Raw genomic sequence first — 21,937 nt, forward strand, 5'->3', positions numbered from 1 at the left:
GGAAAACCAGGGTGTGAGGAGAAGCAAATGGGAGCCCGGAGTGACCCGATGCAATTCTCGTCCTGCCCCGACACCTGCTGGTGAGGTGGCGGATGAGCCCATTAGGAATTTCCCCCAAACACAGCTCTCTCTCTGGACGGAGCTTCAGATTTTAATTCTCTCCTCTGAACGAATTCAAACGACTTTTAAAAGGATCGAGATTTTACTTGAGTTGCAGCGAGGGAGGTTTTCGTTGTTTGTTTTTTAAAAAGGAGCCCGGCAGACAGTGAGTGATTTTGATTGGAAAATATCTTGTCATACATACAAATGAAATCAAGATAATTCACATTGATTTGTTTGTTATTATTAAAGGACAGCAATAACTTTCAATAAAAACAAGGTTCATTTAAAATTCAAGTGACATCCACCATAATCTACTTACAGGATAAGAAAGTTATGTACAAGGAAATAGGTTTATCCTTCACTATCTGGATTTTATTTTTCCTGTTTAAGTATTAGAAACTACTTTCCAAAGATTTCACTATTTTATATAATAGTGAAATAATATGGAAAGAAAACTTACCATGAGTGAATTCTAAAGATCCTCTGAGTTAGCCATTACAGAAATAAGTAAGGCAGCAGCTGATGCTTATTAATAACATAGAGAAGAAGTCCCTTCCTATCACAGAACAAAGCACCTCCTACCTGGCATGATTATTTCAGGGAATCCCAGCTTTCTAGCAACAACTGTGGTTCTGTCTACAAGGTGTGGGTAGTCCTTTCTAGTCTGAATCACATCTCCAACCAGCATTTTCACCGTTACCCACAGACCTATGAAGTGCAAAAAAAGAAAAAAAAAATCATTTTTGGTAGGAAAAAAAGAAAAATCTGTCTTCAGATGATTGCCTCTTCTTCCCACCAAAACAGGGATAAGAATTCACTTTCCCCACTTCCTGCAGATGAAAGTAAAAGCTCTATTATGCAAAACTGTCACTACTAATTTAAATGGCCCCTAAGATTCTGTAACAAACTCATGGCTCCTCAATTCCAGCTTCAAAGCTGACCCCCCTCCATGGTGGTACTACAGCTCCAACATAAAATGAAGTTTCACAAAAATACTGTGTTACTTGAAAGAAAATAATAAAAATGTACTTTACCTTGTCCACCACTGTCTCCTTTTGATGCAGTGATTTTGCTTAGGAGACTGTGCAAAAAGTCATTCTCTGCCACTACCCTGCAAGAGAAACAGCAATGTCTGCTCAGGAATTAAGTGCTAAATATATCAGACACCATTTAGAACATAAGAGACTAATGGCCTCAGTCTTTCTAGCATTGCCTGAGTGTGATATATTCGGTATTTTTATTATCTCTCACTCCAGTTGCAGCCCACTCACATTCAGCTGTGTGTACACTGAAGTGAGAAAGATTCAGCTGACCACCAAGAATGGTGTTTGTGACAGTGACAATGTGAATGCACTCACCAACGTGCCACTCCAGCTCTGTCCACTTTCCCTGACAAATATCCAGATAAATGAACTTGGAATTTTTGTCAGCTACTTTTAAATTTAGAAACAAATTCTCACATAATAAACATGTTGGGTCAAATTGGAAACAAGTGAAAAAATAAACCAGTGTTCATACCTGGGTCTTTCAGAATTAAATTTACCCTCCATAGTACATAGCAGCAGTGCTATGTAGGACACACAGAGTTATTTCCAGTATTTCCACTGGTATCTCTGCATTTGATCTGTGAACATCACATTTTTAGGCAGCTCCTCTGGCATTCCTTCTGAAGATAGTATATGATAATTCTATTACTTTTTATAGGAAACACAGTTTTTACTCAGATTTTTCTCAAATTCTAAACAGAACCAAACTCATAAAATAGTAGTTATCCTTGCTTGTAAATCTCACTTGTAACTATTTGGCTTGGGTTTGTGAAATCAGACATGGTACCAGCTGTCTGAAGGAGCACATTTGTGGAATTATTAATTAATATGCTGTGGTACCTCTGCAAGCCTTAAATGCCATTTAAAGTCATACCTAAATCATTAGCACTATCACAACATAAAGTTGTTAAAGGAAAACTTTCTAATTCTTTAACTATTTCACAGAATGTTACAGAAACAGAGATAGATAAATATTTTCTTTCACATATAAAAAAATATATCTATGACACTCTTACGGATGAAAGGGAATGAAATGCTGCTTCTCTTCATCGCTTTCAGATTTTCCTTTTATGATATCTGTAATATCCATGACTAGAAGAATAAAAGAAAAATCATCAGAACACAGAAGAGCGTTTCAGAATAGCTTCTGTTATCTATGAACGTTGTGCCTCAAGGTAAAAGTGGATTTTTCAGCAGCAGGGCTGGGTTTGTGGGGCAGAGCATTTTGTGCAAAGCCCACACTAAAAACGTGCTGCTGTGGAGAGAGAGGGAGAATTCAGACTAACTTGGGAATACAAGTATCAGAGCTTTTGGGACATAACTACTGACATTATTTCATCTGCAAGGGAATCTGCAATTAAATTGGTTCTGTGCTTTCACTTGCACAGCTTGGCACTCTATGAATAATTAGGAAACGAAATTCAAAAGCGAAATTCAAATTTCGGATTTGAACTAAAATGCCAATGTAAGTGCAGTCTTTACAGACTTCAAAAAGTACAGAAATCAATTGATAGAGCTGATGGGTATTCTGACATGTCTTGGTAGAGATTTTAGTAGTCCAGAGCTGCAGAAATCACTGATGTCCTGATTCAGCCATAGCACAGGAGACACCAGGTACCTGCCACGCCGAAGGGCCGCCGGAGCCCTTGTGTGTATTTCTTGGAGTTACTGTCCCTCAGGTCCATTCTTCCCACTCGCACTATCTGGCAAACTAAATAAATTTTGTCTCTGCTAAGATCTTTATTTCCAAGATCCTAAGATACAAACAGAAAAGAACCATAGTGTTACTTGGGTAAAAAGCAAGTTGTGAAATTGAAACAGGACCTGCAGTAATAAACTGAATCTTAGCAATCACTGGGGAAAAAAAAAAAAACAAAACAAGTGAACAAAAGACCTCCAAACCAAACAGCCCCCCAAAAACTCGGCAAACAAAAAATCTGAGCACATCAAAAGGATGAAAATACTGACAGTTTAAAGTTTGAAAAAAATATAAGGTAAGAGAAATAGAATAATAACGATCAAGAGATACAGCAGATAAAACTAAATAAATCAAGCATCAGGAAATTCATGAGGCAGCAAAGTGATCTGAAAAAAGGTCACTGAAGCATTGTCACTGCTCTAAAGGACTTAGTGACTTGTCACCTTCCTTTCCTTCTGGGATTACTTCTGCTCCCTTCTTCATCTTGATCACAGTTTATGAGATCTGACAGTGCCCACAGAGAAGAGAATTTCGTTTGCAAATCCAAAGGGAAGTAAACTGGAAAACACTTACTGTGAACACCACTTTGAGATTGTTGAGCATATCAATTTCCTTTGGAAAGCCTCGACTCCCCCATCTCACCAAGTAGTTCTCACTGTTTGGAAGATAAATATCTTACTGTCAAGGGATTTAAAAATTCTCCCTTTACACAGTACAAAAGTTGCATAACAGACAGTCTGTGGTGATGATTCAAATCTAAGACCAGACTAAAAAGACAAGAGAAACACTATACAAGTATCAACAGTAAGTTTTAAAAGAGTAGCTTGTGCATAACACAAATGGGCACCTTTTTTTTGAGGCAACTTTACCATCGTCATAGTCTGTTTGATGGGAATACTCATCAGAATCTTAATCTACCCAGAAATTTATAAATTTAATTCTTTTTCCACTCCTTCCCCTTCAGCACTTTACTCCAAACACCACAATATTGCCCATCTAGAACAATCTCTGAAATTTGAAATGGGCTCAGGCTTCTTCAAACTTCTGAAATGTTCAATCCAGAAATTACCAACGAAAATATTTGGAAACTTAGAATTCTTTAGCAGCAGACAGCAACAACATCTCTCCATGCTTTGCTTTTGGTTTTATTCCTTTTGTTTACATATTCTTTGCATTATTACAGCACATTGGAGATTATTTTAATTCATTTTGGCCAGTTCCATTTGCTACTCTTCTGCAGTCAGAGAAGGAAGCTTTACCTTATAATTGTTGACTTCTGGGGGTCGTATAGGGACATAAAGAGCTCTGCATCCTCTCCAATTCGACAAACAAAATTCCTCACAAAGACATACAGGCTGTGGGTGGGGGATGAAGACATCCGGGAGTACGATGCATAATCTGGCTGATCCTTTGACTGCTCGGGAGGAGGAAAATCAGTGAATAATAACCCAAGAATGAAAATGCTGCTGTACTACAAGCAGTTTTACATAAAGTTGATGTAATAGTTAACATTGAAAAGGAGACCAGGGGGTTATCAGTAATTATCATAATTCTCTTCCACCTTGAGCTATTCTATGACTCCCATGTCTTAGGCCAATTCTTCAGCTGTCACCAAATGACACAAGCAAAAACGACACACCACAGCCTTGGTCACGATGAAGAGACTGATTTATTTTTTCTGACTCCAATCTTTTATAGTTCTCAAAAGATGCCAGTGGATTGGAGGGTGAACGTGCCACCTCTCCAACAACACTGGACAAACTACCTGTACATCAAATTTCTCCGCCTCTATGAAATAATGCAAAACAATAGGTTATTTACAGAAAGTTGTGTGAGAAAGTTCTCTACAAGAATGTAAACTCAGAAGGCTTTAGAAAACTCTTGATAACCAGGGCGACACTTCAGCCAGCAAGCAATGATGTAAAGGGGGAAATATTCTCCCCACTTGTAAAGAAAAGAGCAAGTATCAAGATGTCAGCACAGAGAGAAGCCTACAAGCCTGAAGGAATTTATTTTTGAACACAGTAGGCTGTAGCAGAAGGCCTATGATCCACATCACAGAGGGGTTGCAGTGTGCTAGAGCAGTAGCAAAATGAAGTCAGTCTCTTCAAAGAGACAAATAACATGCTGAGATCAGGACACAGCTGAGCAGCTTCACTGACTCAAAAATAGGCTCTTGAATTCTTCCTGCCTCCCATCTTAACTGCCAAGAAGGAGCTTCTTAACACTTCTAAACCCATTGTTTGTCTCTATTTTTAAAATAAGCCACCATAGTCTATCACAGACTCCCAAGTTTCATTTTCCTTATATTGTCAGTTAATTACAAGGTGTTTTCCAGTGATTTGTCATGGCTGTTATTGAAGTGTCATGATGAACCAACTATTTTCTGTTTAGTGATTTACTTGTTTTTTACAGTTCACTTTCTCATAGAGAAAAGAACCAAAGAGGCTAACAAATCCTTGCAGAGGTTTAATATTGCAAAAGGTCAAGGAAGTGTAGTCACCTGCTTTGCATTTAAAAAGATTTAATTTATGCACTTGTCAGCTTTGCTTTGGCACATGAACTTCTAGTGTCCAGAAGATTATGCTGAATTCACCCTAGTTCCTCTTCAGTGAGCTTAAATTCTTCAGCTCCATCAGACCAACTAGTTAGCAGAAACACTCAGCAACCAGTGCTTGTGAAAACAAGTTGTGGTCAGTGCTGCTTTGCAGCCTGCACTCCAAGTGTGTGACTATTCCCTGTGCAATTCAGACCAGGGATGGAGTGAGATGTATTTCAATATAGGAGTTCAAGAACAGATTTAGAACCAGCTTCAGACATGAACTTTGAGCCCAGCCCACAGCCCAAACCCAGTGCACAAATGCAATTCAATTTGAGGCTTAGCCATATTTATAACACAAGACTGTGGATCGACTCTTAAGTCAGAGAAAAAAGTTTCCACCAAATTTTATGGTTCCATCCTTCAACCCTTAGACGAGTCTTTGGATTCTAGCAAAGGAAGCACCAAGTTTAGCCAGTCATTCCTACCATTTCCTCCTTAATTCTCTCAGTGATTTTATTAGTTGCTTCTTCATGTGCATGAAACAGGCTGATAACACTGGTTTTATCTGGATCCAAGATATTTCCATCTTCATCTCTAACTATCAGGTCTAGCTCAAGTACTCTGTGAAAATACAAAAGGCATAGTGGTAGGGTTATTTCCTTCCAAATAAAGCAAGCTTAGAAATGTAACAAACAAGAAGACACTTAAAGATTTAAAGTTATAAAATTTAAATACATGCAAAAGTATTTAATGAAGAAAAAATTTAACTGTACCCTATGATATTTTTAAGCTGCTGTCCAATATTTAGGAATTTTTAGAATTGTCATCAAAGCATTGAAATGCCTCTCACATAAAATAGTTCCACCCTGTTCAATGACTTCTAGCAATCTTCATAGCTTTTAACACCCAATGTTTGTAATCCAAATGTTCCAGGTTTTCCTGTTACCTTCTGCTTTTATGTTGCTCCCTCACCCTTTCTGTCCCAATACTTAACTCTGCTCTCTTCTGCCCTGCTCTCATACAAATCATGCCTTTTTTCCTGCCACTCTTTTTCCCTCTCCCACAACAACCCCCTCAGCCTCCATTGTCATTTCTCCTTTATTCCTTCTCCACAGTTTGGCAAGTTTCCTTCACACCACACAACTCAACCCCACACTTTCAGGAGCCTACAAACACTTTCCAGCTTGCAATCCAAATAGTTTTAAACATCCCCTTCACCCCTACTCTTCCAAAGGAAGCACTTCACTGTTTCATAATACAGAAAGAATGTAGGACTGACAATACAGAAGTCTGAAAGTAAATTAATTTTAATGTTGTCTTAATCACAGCTGGCTTTTTTTGAGTGGAGAACTTCAAAGTAAATTCTGGTTTTGAGTGAGCATTCAGCTCCACACAGTGCAGTAGGATATGTTTATTCCAGAGTGTGCTCTGTATGAATGCAATTTATTACAAATTTGCATCCAGATCACAGTGAACAAGTTAAGAATTTCATAACACCTTGTGGTCATTTTTTATGTGCAGCCACAGGTAATTGTAGACTTTCAGCTGCACAGAGGCCTTCAGGCCACAACAACAACAGTAATTTAAAACAGCAAAACAGAGTTTATAAGCAGATTCTAATGCCTGTAAAAACAATACTGTGAAGATTTTCTTACCAAGCTCTCTCTCCTCCTGCCTTATCAGATGGTGGGACACCATTAACTTCACACAACCCCACGATTTTTGCCAGAAAGTATCTTGTGTTGCAGTGACTTTTTATTAGCAAGGAGCTGACAAGACACTTTGTCAAGTAACTATTCTGTCCCTGGTAGTTTCACTTCTATTACCAGAAGCAGAGTTCTGCCTGGAAATTCCCTAGTGAATTGGGTGTGGGTGTGGATGTGTTTGTTTGCACACTTAGTGCAGTTTGCCAGCACCACTTTTGAGGGTCACTTACTGGCCATGTTTGTGACAAATGGACAAATTTTGGATCCCAAGTATGCTGGTGATACATGTAAATAGAGGCTGGTTATCTGACCTCAAATCTTCTCAGTTGACAAGCTCATGTATTTATAATGAAGAAACAAATCAATATTTTGAAAAAGCATTTTTCTATGAAAAGCCTCATCATGGTATCCACTATCAGCACAGGAGTTACAGGGAGAAGTCTGAAAAGGAAGATTCTAGATGAACCACACTTTTGAATTCCAACCTGTAAACATGAAAGCTTCATCATCATCTCTTTGGTGCTGTGCTTTAAGCTAAATCATGCTTTCCAGAAGCAGTGTAGGCCACTTACTTGTTACCATAGTCAATTTTGGATGTGACTTTCTGCTTGAGTTCTTTGAGCTCATCTTTTGGCAAAGTCCCGGACAGAAGCTGTGACCGCCACTCCATCAAGTCACACATCATGGACTGCACCTGCTGGAACTTGGCTTTCTTATTTGTCTGAGAGATAAAAAAACATGAGTGAGTTTCAGGCTTCTAGTTGAAGTGAAATACTGGGCTTGACAACTAAAGGCTACATGTCATATTTAGTGCTAAATGATATCCGGAACAAGAAGTAGGCAAAATAATGATGTCTCACCCCACAAATGCTTAAGGACAGAATATCCCACGTGATCATAAAGAAATAACATGAAATTTTGTATCAGGATAGGGAATTATGTTATTTTTGTTTTATTTAATTGCATTGTTTTAAAATTCTTTAACAAATTCTCATCAAGAGAAAACATTACAAAAACTATCAACTTCTCAATGAGATACTGATGGGAACAACACCACTTAATTGTGGTATGAACACATTTAAGAGATAAATGAGAGAATACACAGAAGTGACTAAAGCAGTTCTAGTGTCATTCACTGAAAATAAAGCAGGGTTTTCATTGCTGGCTTAATCAAGAAGACTAAACAGTGAAAGGTTTCAGAAAACTACAGCACATTCAAGATCCCTTTGCCCCAGCAAAGACAAAGAAAAATCCAGTGGCTGGGATGATGGAACAGTCAGCACAATTCTTGAAATTGCCAATTGTTAATGGCTACCTGCTCCCAGCAACCCTTGAACAACTTTTGTTCTAGCAGTTAGAGAGCACCATGAATCTTTTTCAAATGCATCCCAGTTACCTTTTGTAGTCCTATCTGGAAACTTTTCAACTTTTCACTTTACAAATAAAAATTATGAATTTATCATGCAGAGGATACTCCAGTTTGAATCAATAGGCATGAGGTTACACCACTCCTCAGCAATGTCAGCTTTCCCTTTACAGAGCCACAGAATCATCCAGGTTGGGAGAGACCTCCAACATGACCCAGTCCAAGGCTGATGGCTGGACTGGATTTAAAGTCACTAGGCATTTAAAGCCACTGAAGAAAATCTTAGTGGTGAGAAAGCAATTTCTTAAATCCACCCAGACCCTGTCCTGAATGTAGGCAGAGACATTAATTTGAACAAGGCCCCAGTGTGCATAAATAGGATTAACAGGTAACAAACAGCATGTAAAATATCCTACCACATAGAGCTGCTTCCAGATGCTTCCCCATTCCCAGAGAGTAGTGGTAACTTCTTGGACTAAGGGAATCTCAGCAGGTATGACATTTTCTGCATGTCTAGGAAAAGAAGGAAAGATCACACTGCGTGTCTGGTTTCATGGGTGTATATTATATTCACTGTGGGAGAGGTACATAAATGCCTTAAAACTCATTCTTTAGGAGACAAGCTCAATAATGTAACAAAACAGATAAATTTAATACCTTTTCTTTTCAGCAGCAGCTTCCTTGATGTGGATGAAGGATTTAGGAAATATTCCCTGATGAAGGAGAAAAAAAAATTATAAATCCACACTTATTCTCCAAAAACATTTAGGTGACAATCATGGCTGTGAACATAAACTGTAATGACAAACTGTAATACCTAAACTAACTCCTGGTTATTTAGCTTTCTGTTCAGATGGATGCATTTCTATTTGACAGACAAATAATTGAAGTTTGTCGTATCTCTTCAAATGTAGAGTGCATAGATATCTTTCTTCCTAAGTAACAGCATTTTCCACCCCAGAAAACCGGTCAATTAAATACAATTTAATAAAATACAATTTAAATTCAGTAAAGAAACATTGTGTCTGTGCATCATCTCATATCTATTTTAACTGACCTCTGTAGAAGACAAACGGGCACCAGACAAAACGTTCTAATGTGACTGTCCTTGCTCTACAACAGCTGAAATGTCTCAAGTCATCCTAAAGGAATGTTTGACAGTCACTCTGTCCATGACAATCCTCCCCTGAACTGGCAAATCTCACCTTGGTAATTAACTAGATCCCTCCTGGATTCTTTATTCAATAACTCACATATGGTACTTCAAGTACCACAATAATTCAGTAACATATGTGCTACTTTACAAAGGCTTTCTCTGAATCAGATTGCAGCTTTTATAACCATTTTCTTTTAAGCACAGGATCTTAAAACACAATCGTGTCTTATCACTGCCACATTTTTTTTTTCTTTAAGATTGAAGTTTTAAAAAGTCTGTGAAGAAGCAAAGTAAAAGAAGGTCCCAGTAATGGTAAATTTAGTGATATCTTAGTACATGAAATTAATAATACTTCTTAAAGCATGTTATGCACAATGATTTTGAAGCCCTTTAGCAATATTAGGAATTAATTAAGAATTAGTGGAAAGAAAGTCGTTAGTTCTGGTAAATATTTTCCCTTTTTATTTTTAGGCTAAATTTTAATCTATAAAAATAGAAATGTTATGAAGAATAAATGGTTTTAACATTTTCAGTCAAAAGAAATGTCAAAGTAATTAGAACACAGGTGCAGTGTTTTAATACATTTGTGTTGCTGCTCCCTAGAAAATCTTATACCAAGAAGAAGTTACAAACAAAAATGCTTTTCTCCTAGAAAAGTGCAGTTGAATCTAAGAAGTAATTTTCTTGCTACTTAACTCAGAAGTCATCGTACCCAGGGTAAAAACTTTTCCTCTGTGGCTTTCCATTTTCAAGTCTAAGAATACTGACTTAAAAAAAAAACTAATATGATTTTTGTACATTCGAGGTATTTGAGAACTTAAGCCTCATAGATATTGTTTGCAACCTAAAGAGTCCTTGGGAAAAGTACAGAAACAAGCACATCTAGCAGCAAATTGAGTCAAAATTCAATTGAAATGGTGGCTTCAACAGTTGTTAACCTGAAGGCACAGTCATTTCTTCTTCATTGATCTGCTTTTCCCAGCCCTTACTTCTATTTACCAACATTGTCCAGGATGAGTGTTGACCATTTTATTCATCTTGAAAGGAAAGAGTGGAAAGAGCTGAGTAAAGAGATCAGGACAGAGACATCAGGACTATCTGGGCAGAAATTTGAAAACCCCACTTTGTGGGCTGACCTCTTCAGAACAGTCTCATGGGAACGGAGAATGTGATCTTACCTCTGCTCCTTTGAACCTCACTAGGTAACCCCTGTACCAATCTAAAAGGAAGAAAAATCACTTGGCATCACAAAAAAAACCCATGCATTACAAAACACACAATAAAGCAATGGGGTTTATTTCACATAAAAATACTTAGCATGGTATTTGTAAAAATGAATAGTTACTTCAAACATACAGAGCTTCAAGTGAGTAGCAGGGATTGTATTAAGCATGACTTGCATATTATCAACTATGATTGTATTGTCTGCTTTCAGGCCTTGCACAGTAAGTACAGATAATTGTACACAGAAGTTAACCCCCCACGCTCACATTAAAAAGCAGAATAAGATATTCAAAATGATAAATGCACACCCTTAAATATCTGGGTTAGCCATGACCCCCATGTCCTGAGTAGTTCACTGTTCTAGGTCCAGTATTAATCCAGTGCAGCACATGGTTGTTACAGATCCATTTTCCTTCAATGTGATAAGGTTAAGTCATTTTAGTGCCATGAGAAACTATGGCTTTTGGACACAACCATAATAAGCAGCTTCTTGGTGTAAATTCAAATTGGAATGTCAAGAACACTAAGGGCTATTATTGGGCTCCTGCTGCATTTGTAGCTAGAAAACCCTTCTTAAAGGCAGGAGTGCAGAACTGCAGCAGTGGCAAGTTAAAAATTAATTCCGGCTTTGTTCCATATATTCCAGGGTTAAGTCTCAATAAACTACAAAAAGCATAAAAAGCAAAGTTCAATCTTGCTAAATAAGGTCAGAGGTCACATCCACTGTGCATACAGCCCATCATGAAAAATCACCTGCACAGCAAGAAAGTTTAACTGTGTTGAATACTACATTTTTCATCCACAGAAAGAATTTATGACCAAAAGCAGACATTTTCTAATTGTAATTTCATGAGCAGATATGATCTCTTTGCTATCACCCTTTCTCTCACAGGTATTGCAGCCATGCAAGCAAAGCATAAAATAATAAGAATAAATCCCAGATGCCAAACAGCACAGTCAGAAAGGCGATGCTAAAAGTCACAGGATGATTGCTGACCTCAAAGAAAGACTCAAGACAGATTTTTGTTAGGCTGTTCTGCAGTGCAATTTTTTTTCCTCAGTGTTTTATCAACAATAAAATTCCATCTTACTGCTGAAACTGAATTATTTGCACATAGTCTCAATTTACAACCAAGTGCATAAAATGGGTATCATCCCATTTGCTGTGACAGCACATATGTGTTCTGTGCATAAATTCTGTGCATGCAAAACCAACTAAAACAGGACATAAAAGGAGCACAGGAAGAATCCTGTCACCGTTGGTTACTCACCAGCTGCAGCTGGCAGCACATTTTGAAGATATCTGATAAAAAATGAACTTTACTCCCACACTGAGAAGGATTCCACTTCTTCATTGACAAACATATTTCATTAAGCAAGGCATGACAGAGCATATCAAGGGCAGGGGATTCAGAAAAGACTTTTAGATAAAAAATAACCCCATTAGATCAGCAGTCCACTCACTAGGCTGGGCTGACAACAAATGGACCCCAGGAATCCAAAGACTGAAATGCTATTTCTGCAACTAACAGACAGCACAGGGATGGGGAGGTTCCTGGTTTGTGTGTGTGTGTTTTGTTCTAAGCCAAAATGTTTAGAATAGAGGCTTAAAGAATTACATTTTTTAGGAGAGGACAAATCACTGTGACTCTGTTGACTTCTGAGTAACATCAATGTTTTCACTGATGCTTAAAGATATTGATTTAATCTTACAAACAGAAGAGAAACACTTATGGTTTTGTGCTCCAGTACATTGCAAAGATGGTTTTTCAGGTGCTCCTCCCTCAAATCCTTTGTTGTTTCCGGACAAAACAACCTAGAGTTCTGTGTGGTGGAACAGGCTGGGCTCAAACAGCCTCAAAGTCTTTGCAGCCTTGTGTCCACAACACACCAGGTGTCTCAACACTGAGCTGGCTCTGCCACCCTGCCATGCAGCCATTGGCCTCTTTAACATAACTGCAGTTAGTAAGATACACTGTTCTATCAACAGAAGTGGGTTGAAGAAGATACTTTTACAATATATTTTGCAAATCTGTAAGCAATTTGTAATTTTTTTTAAAAACTCTTGACCTGGTCAAATAGGAAATAAATCACTCTTGCAGTGCCATTTGCAGGTACCTAACTGCTGAGTTAGTAACAATAACTCTACTCTCCTTGCTTTATGCTAATGGGAACATCAGCAGCTCTGTCAGATTTATAGAGAATCAGGGGGATTGGGAAGGTATTGTCTGTCCATCATGCACAACTTGATTTGGACTTCTGCTGCTTAACATGTTCAATATTTTGGATGGCTTTCAAGAACTGTTTCTATCATCCTGACACTCAGATTTTTTTCACTGGTTTTCCTCATTATACAACAGGCTGATGAGGCTGCTCAATATCTCCTAGCAACAAAGATTTAGTTTAGAGGCTAAAAGTGTACTCCTTTAAATCTTAAATCAAATTTAATGCAACTTCCCTGAGGTATATCACAAGCTGGCACAAACTTCACAAACTCTTCATTCACCTTGATGACTTCCTCATTTGGTAAAGGCATCCCAAAAAAACACATGTATTGTAATATGTCTAATTTTGGCTCTTCAGAAAAGATTAGGTTCTTCCTCAAAATACACCACCACCACAAAAAATAAAGGCATTAGAGAGCTACTGATGTAATAATACAGGGAACTGCTGTGAGGTGAAAGGATTATGTTATTCACAAAGAAATGGAAAATGTGACTTACCTTCACAGGACTCCAGGATATGGACCACATCACCAATCTGTAGAGACAGCTGTGGTATCCCTGTGCCTTTGAAATTGTATATGGCTGGAAAATTAAATGATGAAAACAATATTTTTCAATACAATCACGCAGCATAGTGAAACTGAAATCCACACGTGGTTATTGAGGTTTGGATACTGGGATCAATACACCAGGCTAGACAAACAGAGCTATAATTCTACCAAGAAGCTCCATTTGTCAGCATTAAATAATCTCTTTCCTCATGAGAATGGAAAGGTGGTGAAAATGGCCAGCGCTGAAAACAAAAACCAAAGAAAAGAACCCCCCAGAAAACTCAGCAAGCAGGGGGACACCAGCTATTGATCAGCACTGCTCTGCACAGGATGTAGGAGCCCTGCTCAGATGCAGGTCTTTGATAAACAGTCACAGTGCTGGGGAATTGTTTATCTACTGGGCCAAGGATTTAAGCACACAGTTTATAGAAATTTATTGCTACCGGTATGAAAGGTCACAGAGATGCCTATGAGAACTGAATTTACTGAATTCTTTCCTGGGTTTAGATGCTTTAATTTAACATGAAACTGTGTTTCACATGGAAACAGAACCAAGGTTCATAATTTTCTGTATTCTCTGTATGACTCTGAAAAGAACACAGGAGCAGTGGATTTTGAAAGTGTTCTAATCAGAAACTTATCTACATGTGGTTAAGAAACACCAGCATTTCAGAGAGAACTCAAGAAAATGAGCTCTTCACCAGTTATGTTCCAGGGCTACAGGATGTGGGCTCCTATGGTAACCATGCCTCTGTAAGCTTTTTTCTTCACAGGCTTGGTTAAAAAAATTCTACAAGAGCATTACAGCAGAAGAGATCATTGAAGCTGCAGTCACAGAGGGAAACTGGCTAAAATACAAACAGCTGAAACCCCAATTGAGCTGTGCAGGTGGGAACAGCTGCTGAAGGTGAGCAGGAAAGGTGTTGGGCAGCAGAGCTCTGCCCTGGCTGCTGGCAGTGCCCCCACGCAGCAACCAAACCTGAAGGATTTTGGATGAGGGAAAGCTGATCTAGAAGGCAGAGTTTACCTCCAACATCGCCCTGCATTCCTTTTGCTCCCCTCTCCAGGTTTCTAAAGCAGAATATTCATCTTTGCTAGTCCAACATGTATAATGATACATTTCATTTCAACATTTTACTTATTTTACTTAAATTATTAAAGCCCCAAAATAAATTGCCTTCCAGGAAAATGCCTGAAGTAGGAGTGTAGAGCTAAATAGATTCATCCTCTTCACTTTACAAGTATTCCATAAATTATGTGTCTTGTTTCTTTTGCCATCATTTTATTTGTTATATTTCTGGAACAGAAATTAGAAGGAATTTCAGATTGAGGAGGCTTACTGAGCCAAGAATAAATTCTTATTTTTGTTGACATAAAGAGGTTCTCAGCAGCTCCTTCTCCTGAGAGGGGAGAGCAAGGCTTGAGTCATTCAACATATGGGGAACAGTAAAAGAAATATAACTTTGAAGTGAGACTCTGCTGCTCAGATTCAGCCATTTATTCAAAAGAATGTTGAAAACACTTCCTCAGAACTGCCTTAGCCCAACACAAAATTGAGTTTACATGATATAGTACATGTGTAATTCTTTTCTGACCGGTCTCTTCCAGAAGTGGAGGGTGGCAAACAACCCTGCAAAGTTGTTATGACATTTCAAGATGCATTTCCCTGGAGTGTTTGGGAGGTGGGGGATGTGGGGACATTCCCATGCTCCTATCCCATCTCCCTGAAAAGTCCATGGAGATCAAGATTACTGTTGACAAGTAAATATTTTAGATTTCAAAATATGCACTGCTCTATTTAGTTGTAGCTATCTCAAAATATAGATGCAAATGACTGAGTCATATATTTACACTGCATTTCAGTTTTGCTCTCTTAAAACTTCATTAATAGCCCTGAGTGTATTGAAAGGTGCAGTAACAAACTGGCAAAGGAAGTGGCTGTATCAGCTTAGATATTTCTAAATGAGTAAGTGGAAACTTTACAAGAGATATTTTACTCTAGAACTTGGATTGATTGGTAGGATGAGTATAAAAAATCCCTGTACAAAGTGTTGAGATACAGACATATCTACTAAACCACATCCCAAACCACCTTGCAAAAAATGTAACAAATAATCCAACATCAGCAACTACATCCACAGGTCTTATCTACAGCACCAGACAGATTGATCATCATACCTGCTTTTTTTTTTTCATTATTAACTGTGAATAAAAATTTGACTATTATTTCCAGTTATTATGTTTTCTGTCAGGTGTAAGTGATGTCATTTCCCTTACAAACTGGGAAATGTATTTGTGAGTGTCCCCTCAGAGCCCACCAGCCAAAAGCAGGGCTTCCTTTCCTCCACCCTCTTACAAGATCCTCAGGGTTGTTGTGTGCACAAACACATTTAACTCATTATTCTCTTCAAAAACAGTATATGAAAACCCCAGGAGGAATTCAAGTCTTTTTGGTGAGATATTCACAATAGGTTGTTGGCTTTTTTAAAAATGAACTCTTCAGTGAGTAGAAATGAAAGGCCTTTCAAATCACTCTGAAGACCTCTCCTCTCCCTGGCATCCTGCATCCCAGCCAGAAACACAAAATGAGTCAGCATCCTTCAGGCACAAAGGGACCTGCTTGAAGGCCCCAGCATTCACTCCAAATCCTAACAGCAGTTAGTGACCTCAGGAGCTGCTGAAGTCGTGGCAATGAGATTAGAGGAGAGATTTGGATGGCAGCTGCCCCCCAGCCCCAGGCTGAGGTGTCCCCAGCAGCAGTGGGTCTGCACACAGATGCTGCAGGATTCTGCCAGGATGGCACAGAGAATGCCCAGAAACTCCAATTTTATGTCAGAGTTCCTAAATAGGGACTTTACAGTTCACTGACAACACAGTTGGAAGATTTTCCCCTGAATGAGCAAAGAAGGAAAGCCATCTCTTCAGAGCTCAGCATAACCTCTGTGGTGATTTGATGGCACACACACGACTCAGCAAACAAACAAACAAACAAAGAAACAGCCCAGGGCAAACCCCTGGGGTTCTCAGCTCCCTCGGAAGCAGAGCTGAAGGCCAGCACACCACAACACCCATATTCCTCAGAGAGCAGGTGGAAATGCCAGCTCAGAGTGCTGACAGAGCCAGCCTTCCAAACTGACCCCTGTTGAAGCCAGGTTGGTTTGAATTGTCCCTCAGGAGCAGGAGCAGCTCCCATCGTGTCCATGAGGAGTGCCCAGAGGATCCTTTCCTGCCCAGCCCAACACAACCTGCTGCAAACACAGTGACCCTCAGCACTTCTGGGGCGTTTTGTGTCACCCTTGCACCCAGAGCTTGGGCAAAGACATCTACCAGGGTCCTTCTCAGCAGGAAACACTGAGGGAAATCCCTCTGTTTCCACTGAACTCCTTCTCATCTACTGCAGCCAGAGCTGCTGGGTCTGATACACATTCTCCTCACGAGGTAAACATTGAGTGCACTCTTGTACAGAGGGCTGTGGAGACAAAAAACAGTCAACCTGCCCTAATTTAAATTGCATGTCCTCCACAAATTAGAAAATGGCCAGCAGGGAAAAAAAAAAAAAAAAAAAAAAAAAAAAAAAGCCCCTGCATAGTGTGGACCTTATTAGGGAGTTTTCACAAACAAAACACCCTAGAAGAGTCACAATATCCCAGGTAACAGAACCCCTTCTTCAATAAGCTGCATTTCCTCACTGTTAAGCCCCATACTCTTGCCATTTACATGAGTAACCTGTAAGCTACTGCAAGATGGGAATGGTCAACGAGGAAAATCCCACACCTGCAACACTGCAGCCATTTATTACCCCAATAGTCTTACGTGTCTTTGCTGCCTGTCTTCCTTCACATGCAGTCCCTGTCCTGATCTTTATAAAAAATACAAGCATTACATTGTTTCATTTTGAGACTCACCTTTCTGTAACAAGCCATGTTTCAGGTTGTTTTCTGTCGCTACTTTTCCATGTTTATACAGAACTTGAAAAGAAAAAAAGCTAAAGTATTGCTGCACCAGCTCCTAATTTCACTTTATCACAACAGAAGGAAAATTTAGTATGATTTTGATGCAATAACTCATGACATGTTCTGCATATTCAAACAATTGCTAATTAATAGACTCAGCAAGCAGCCTGTTTTATTTTTTAAATATGCAGCTCCACTTTTATGAGTAGTCAAGCACCCATAAAAGATCAGTTCTTGGTGTTCAGTTGCAATTTTCTTCCAATGAGAACGGGGTGAAATTATTCAGCAAGGAGACAGATAAACCCCAGGTGAAAATATTATACAGTCCTAACAGGATTTCTTGACTTCTGGAAAGAAACCTGGTAAACATGAGTTCCAGTATTCCAAGTTAAGGATGTTCCCCTAAGAATCTCACAGAGCAGGTGTGCCTTAATGTCCACAACGTGGCCACAGTTTTTGGACAGGTCAGAAACTTGTCCTCAACTTCTGAGGTTGTTAGAAGCTGATTAAATTCATTGCAAATCATGCTCGAAGGGTAACTCTGCAGTTCCCAGGTAACGAGCTGTTCTCTCACAAAACAGCTGAATACAGATTGCCTTCCTGGCTCACCCATGGGGCCAGATGAAGGTTTTAGCTGACCTGAGCTACTTATTTTCCTTCTTAAACACGATAAAACCAGGATGGATTACAAGAACCAGGAAACTCTAACATACCAAACCAGTCATCTAAAGATATTGTCTCTGACTCTTTACCTTCTCAGATAAAATTGTAGCACAGCCATTTTTCTTAGAGATCTTAATGAAGAACAGGGTATTTAGCTTGATTTTTCCTTTTCATGAAGGACCATGGATAAAAATATTATTTCCCCAGTTTTCTTCTGCTTCCCAAGGAGCTGGAACAGTTTGTTGGGTTCAGAGGGTGCATTTCATGGAGGAAACCTGCCCTGAACAAAGCTCTGCTCCCTTACACCTCAATCTATTCAGATTTCAGAGATGTAGAATAATTTCAGAGGATTTCAGCAGATGAAATCAGACAAACCAGTCTCACCTCTGTGTACTCAGGCTGAGCATGTGATTTTCTACACCTTCAAAGAAGTCATCCACTCCTCCCCATAATTTTGCTTCAAAAGGACAAACATTCATTTTCAGATTCAGCAGAAAAGAAGTAAATCTGATTCCTGAGTTTAGAATGCCAACCTAAGTTTGAGTTTAGAATGCCAGCATTTCACCAGTTTGTAACTTTGCTCAAAGTCTGAGCAGATGGCAAAGACTTCCCATCAGGAAACTGCCACTCCAAGCCACCAGCCTGCCACGACTGTTCTATCCTATCCTATCCACAGGAATAACACAAATTTATGCTGGGAATGCTGCAAGACTAAGAACAATTTTCATGTGTAAAATCAGGATTGTATTTTCCTAGTACAAAGCTGAGTACCTGCTACCTGGACTAGTCCATTTTTAGTTAAATAAAACACAAAAGTGGGCACAACAGAATGCAATTTACCATAACTAAGGGATGGGGAGATCTTCCAGATCCACCCTGCAGTGTACCATGCTCATCCAAAGCGTGATGGACCCAGTATTCTCAAACTGAAACTCTGCTCATCAGCAGAAACTGAAGGCATCAGGCATGCTTCTAAAAAGAGACTTGAAAATTCAATGTGAGGTTTGTAATCAGAGACTCAAACCCAAAGATTTTCAAAAACACAGAAGACAAAATATGTTCAAAAAGTTTCCAGTGTGTATTATTCCAAAAGCTCATCAACTTTCACAGAATTTATGACTCAGAAGACTCAGTTTGCCCATTTTTCTTATTTCCCTCAGACACAGGAGGCATGCTTGCAAAAGACTGTAAATTCAAAAACCTCTTCATTTGTGACCATAGCTGTCAATAGCCCTTGTTCAGGCCTCACTATTCCATGAGTTTCATTTATTTGAAATTTGGCAACCACGCTATTTTCCTGACAATTTCTAAGAATATAAATTTACTTAATTTCTGGGGCAGGAGAGCCAGTGATGGTGTACATGCTTTTTTGATTGGTTTAATTATTCTGGGTGCAAGAGTCTCCCATTTTTTCTCACTAATGTATATAATGAAATACATTGGTTTCCAAGATAGAGCAAAATAAACTGTGAGCCAACAGTTTGGCTAAGAAAAGGAACTTCTGGGCATAAGCTAAAGGTTGTTGAATCTGTACTCACCTATTAAATTCTAGCAATTGTGCAAAAACAGGGACAGAATGCTCTTATTGAAGAAAACCTACCATAAGCCACGTGTATGCCCACTTACATTGGTATTCTAATATTGTTGGGAAGTCCATTTGATTGCTGTTTATTTTGCTTTGTGACACACTAAACCACAGACACTACTACAACTGTGATGTTTGCATGCAAATATAAGGAGCCTTGTAGGGTGTTTAATGGGAAACCTTTCTCTAACCCAGGACACGGACTTGGGGCCAGCAAGCAGGAGCACTCTCAGCACACAGCGTGCCCAGATTGTCTCTTACACCCAACTCTGTGCTCACAGTGAGAGCAGCAGGGGAGCAAGCAGAGGGAAAAGGAAATAGCAGCAGCTCTGTAGTGTCAGCTCTTCCCAGAGACCCACTAGAGTAAATTGTACTCTTCTGGACATTAAAACAAACATCGCTGGACTGCCATTAATTTTTGAAAGATTGCATTTCACAAGGTGGTTTTTTTTTTACTGTTGTACCTTTCAAATACCATAGATACTACTACAAGTGCAAAAATTATGTGCTTTCTACTATTTGTAAAATTGAAACAGAAAATATTGACACTTTTTTTTAATGTAAACTGCCACCAGAACAGGCTACTTCCATTTTGCAGTTCTGCCACTGCTGGACATGGACCTTGAACAACATGTTATTTTCCTCTTGTTAATTTCTTGGTGTTATATTTTATTTCATTAAGCCAATTGGGTTTTTAATGCATATCACAAAAAACTATGGCTGACTTAAAAAAAAAAATTCTTTTAGAAGCATTTAGAAGGTAAATAACTAAGTAGTAGCATGCATCTTTCAAGTGCTTTAGCTTTGTACTTAAGTACTTAAGTACTTGCTTAAGGTTTTTTTAATACAGCAATTCCATCCTTTATACAAGTTAACATCATTCATTTAAAGATTACTTTCCTTCCAAAAAGTATGACTTACCAACTCAGACACAGATTTTTTCTGTAGCACTGACCATAAGTGATAATCTTGCAGATGCAGCTGTAGGATTCCCCTTCCCCTACATTTGTTCCCCATAACTTCTGGCCACTGCACATTATACAACACATTATTTTTTCAATCTGCTTCTAACACACCAAGGTGGGAGAAACTGCATTACTATCAAAGTGGGAAAGCTGACTCTAGTGTTCATCATGCTGTTCTGTTTGACAGATCTAAACTTTGTACAAATTTGATCCTTTCAGTTAATCCCCGCTGGTGGAGCTGACGGTGTTATCCCATCACAGCAGGGAAAACACCTGCCCACATCCTGCTCAGAAGGCAGAATGACAATGCTCAAATGGCAGCTCCCTGAGCTACTCACCCACGCCACTCTTCTCTGTCTTGTGCCATCTTGCCATGGCACGTGAATCCGGGCGGCTCGCAGGGATGCCCACCCCGAGCAGCCCCGGGTTTGGGGGTGCAGAGCTGGAGGGGTGACCAAGGCAGGCCCCGGAAGCGCCGTGGCTCCCCAGCCCTGGGACGAGCAGGCGGCTGCGAGGGCTCTGTGAGATCTGCTGCCTTTCTGAGCTTCCTTCCTCTTTTCTCAACTTCAGATACCGTGCCCGTGTCATGGGGGAGGGGAATCCCAGCCTGGGTGTTTCTCTTGCACCGTGTCAGCTGTGAACACAGAAGCGCAAAAGGACCAAACCCACGCCAGGACTCTGTGGCACCACCCCTGGACTTCAGGTTGGCTCAGTGACCATCTCTGACCATGGCTTAGGTCAGTGCAGGACACCAGACCAGAAAGGTTTGACCTCAGAGGATGCTACATCTTAAAAACTCTGCTCTTCTAACCTGCCCTCAAACTCGGATTTGTGCTTTTGATGTCACCTCTCCAAAAAGAAACAGAGTGAAGACAAAGCCACATTTCAAAACACACCCACTCTTTTAAATGTCTATCATTTTATGTTGGGAGGAAGAAGCAGAAGACTCTTCTCCAAACAAAGCAGTACTTTCTTAAAGACTTATTGTCAATACAAAATTGCCAGAAGTTTTTAGTGTATTTCCAGCCTGCTTGCACACAGGCTGCTGTGGGAGCCAGCTTTGGTGAGGACATCTTGGATGTGCAATGGACCAAGCCAAGTCTTTTGGAACGTGGATTAAGGACCATATACTGAAGGCAGTACGTCACCTTAAA

General features: G+C 39.4%; 1 protein-coding gene across 1 annotated transcript in view; it reads right to left on the minus strand.

Annotated features, from left to right (window-relative positions):
* DOCK2 (dedicator of cytokinesis 2) overlaps positions 1-21,371 on the minus strand; it is a 155,514-nt gene extending 134,143 nt beyond the window's left edge. Inside the window, exons 1-13 of the mRNA XM_053991478.1 lie at positions 21,122-21,371; positions 13,565-13,648; positions 10,796-10,836; positions 9,119-9,174; positions 8,878-8,974; positions 7,668-7,816; positions 5,875-6,010; positions 4,107-4,264; positions 3,421-3,502; positions 2,767-2,902; positions 2,165-2,240; positions 1,137-1,213; positions 685-810 (exon numbers count right to left, since the gene is read on the minus strand). Of these exons, the coding sequence (XP_053847453.1) occupies positions 685-810; positions 1,137-1,213; positions 2,165-2,240; positions 2,767-2,902; positions 3,421-3,502; positions 4,107-4,264; positions 5,875-6,010; positions 7,668-7,816; positions 8,878-8,974; positions 9,119-9,174; positions 10,796-10,836; positions 13,565-13,648; positions 21,122-21,371 (1,468 nt within the window). The remainder of the gene's footprint in view (positions 1-684; positions 811-1,136; positions 1,214-2,164; positions 2,241-2,766; positions 2,903-3,420; positions 3,503-4,106; positions 4,265-5,874; positions 6,011-7,667; positions 7,817-8,877; positions 8,975-9,118; positions 9,175-10,795; positions 10,837-13,564; positions 13,649-21,121) is intronic.
* Positions 21,372-21,937: the final 566 nt, after the last annotated feature.

This window comes from Vidua macroura, chromosome 15, assembly GCF_024509145.1.
Source record: "Vidua macroura isolate BioBank_ID:100142 chromosome 15, ASM2450914v1, whole genome shotgun sequence".
In the NCBI taxonomy this organism is placed as follows: domain Eukaryota; kingdom Metazoa; phylum Chordata; class Aves; order Passeriformes; family Viduidae; genus Vidua; species Vidua macroura.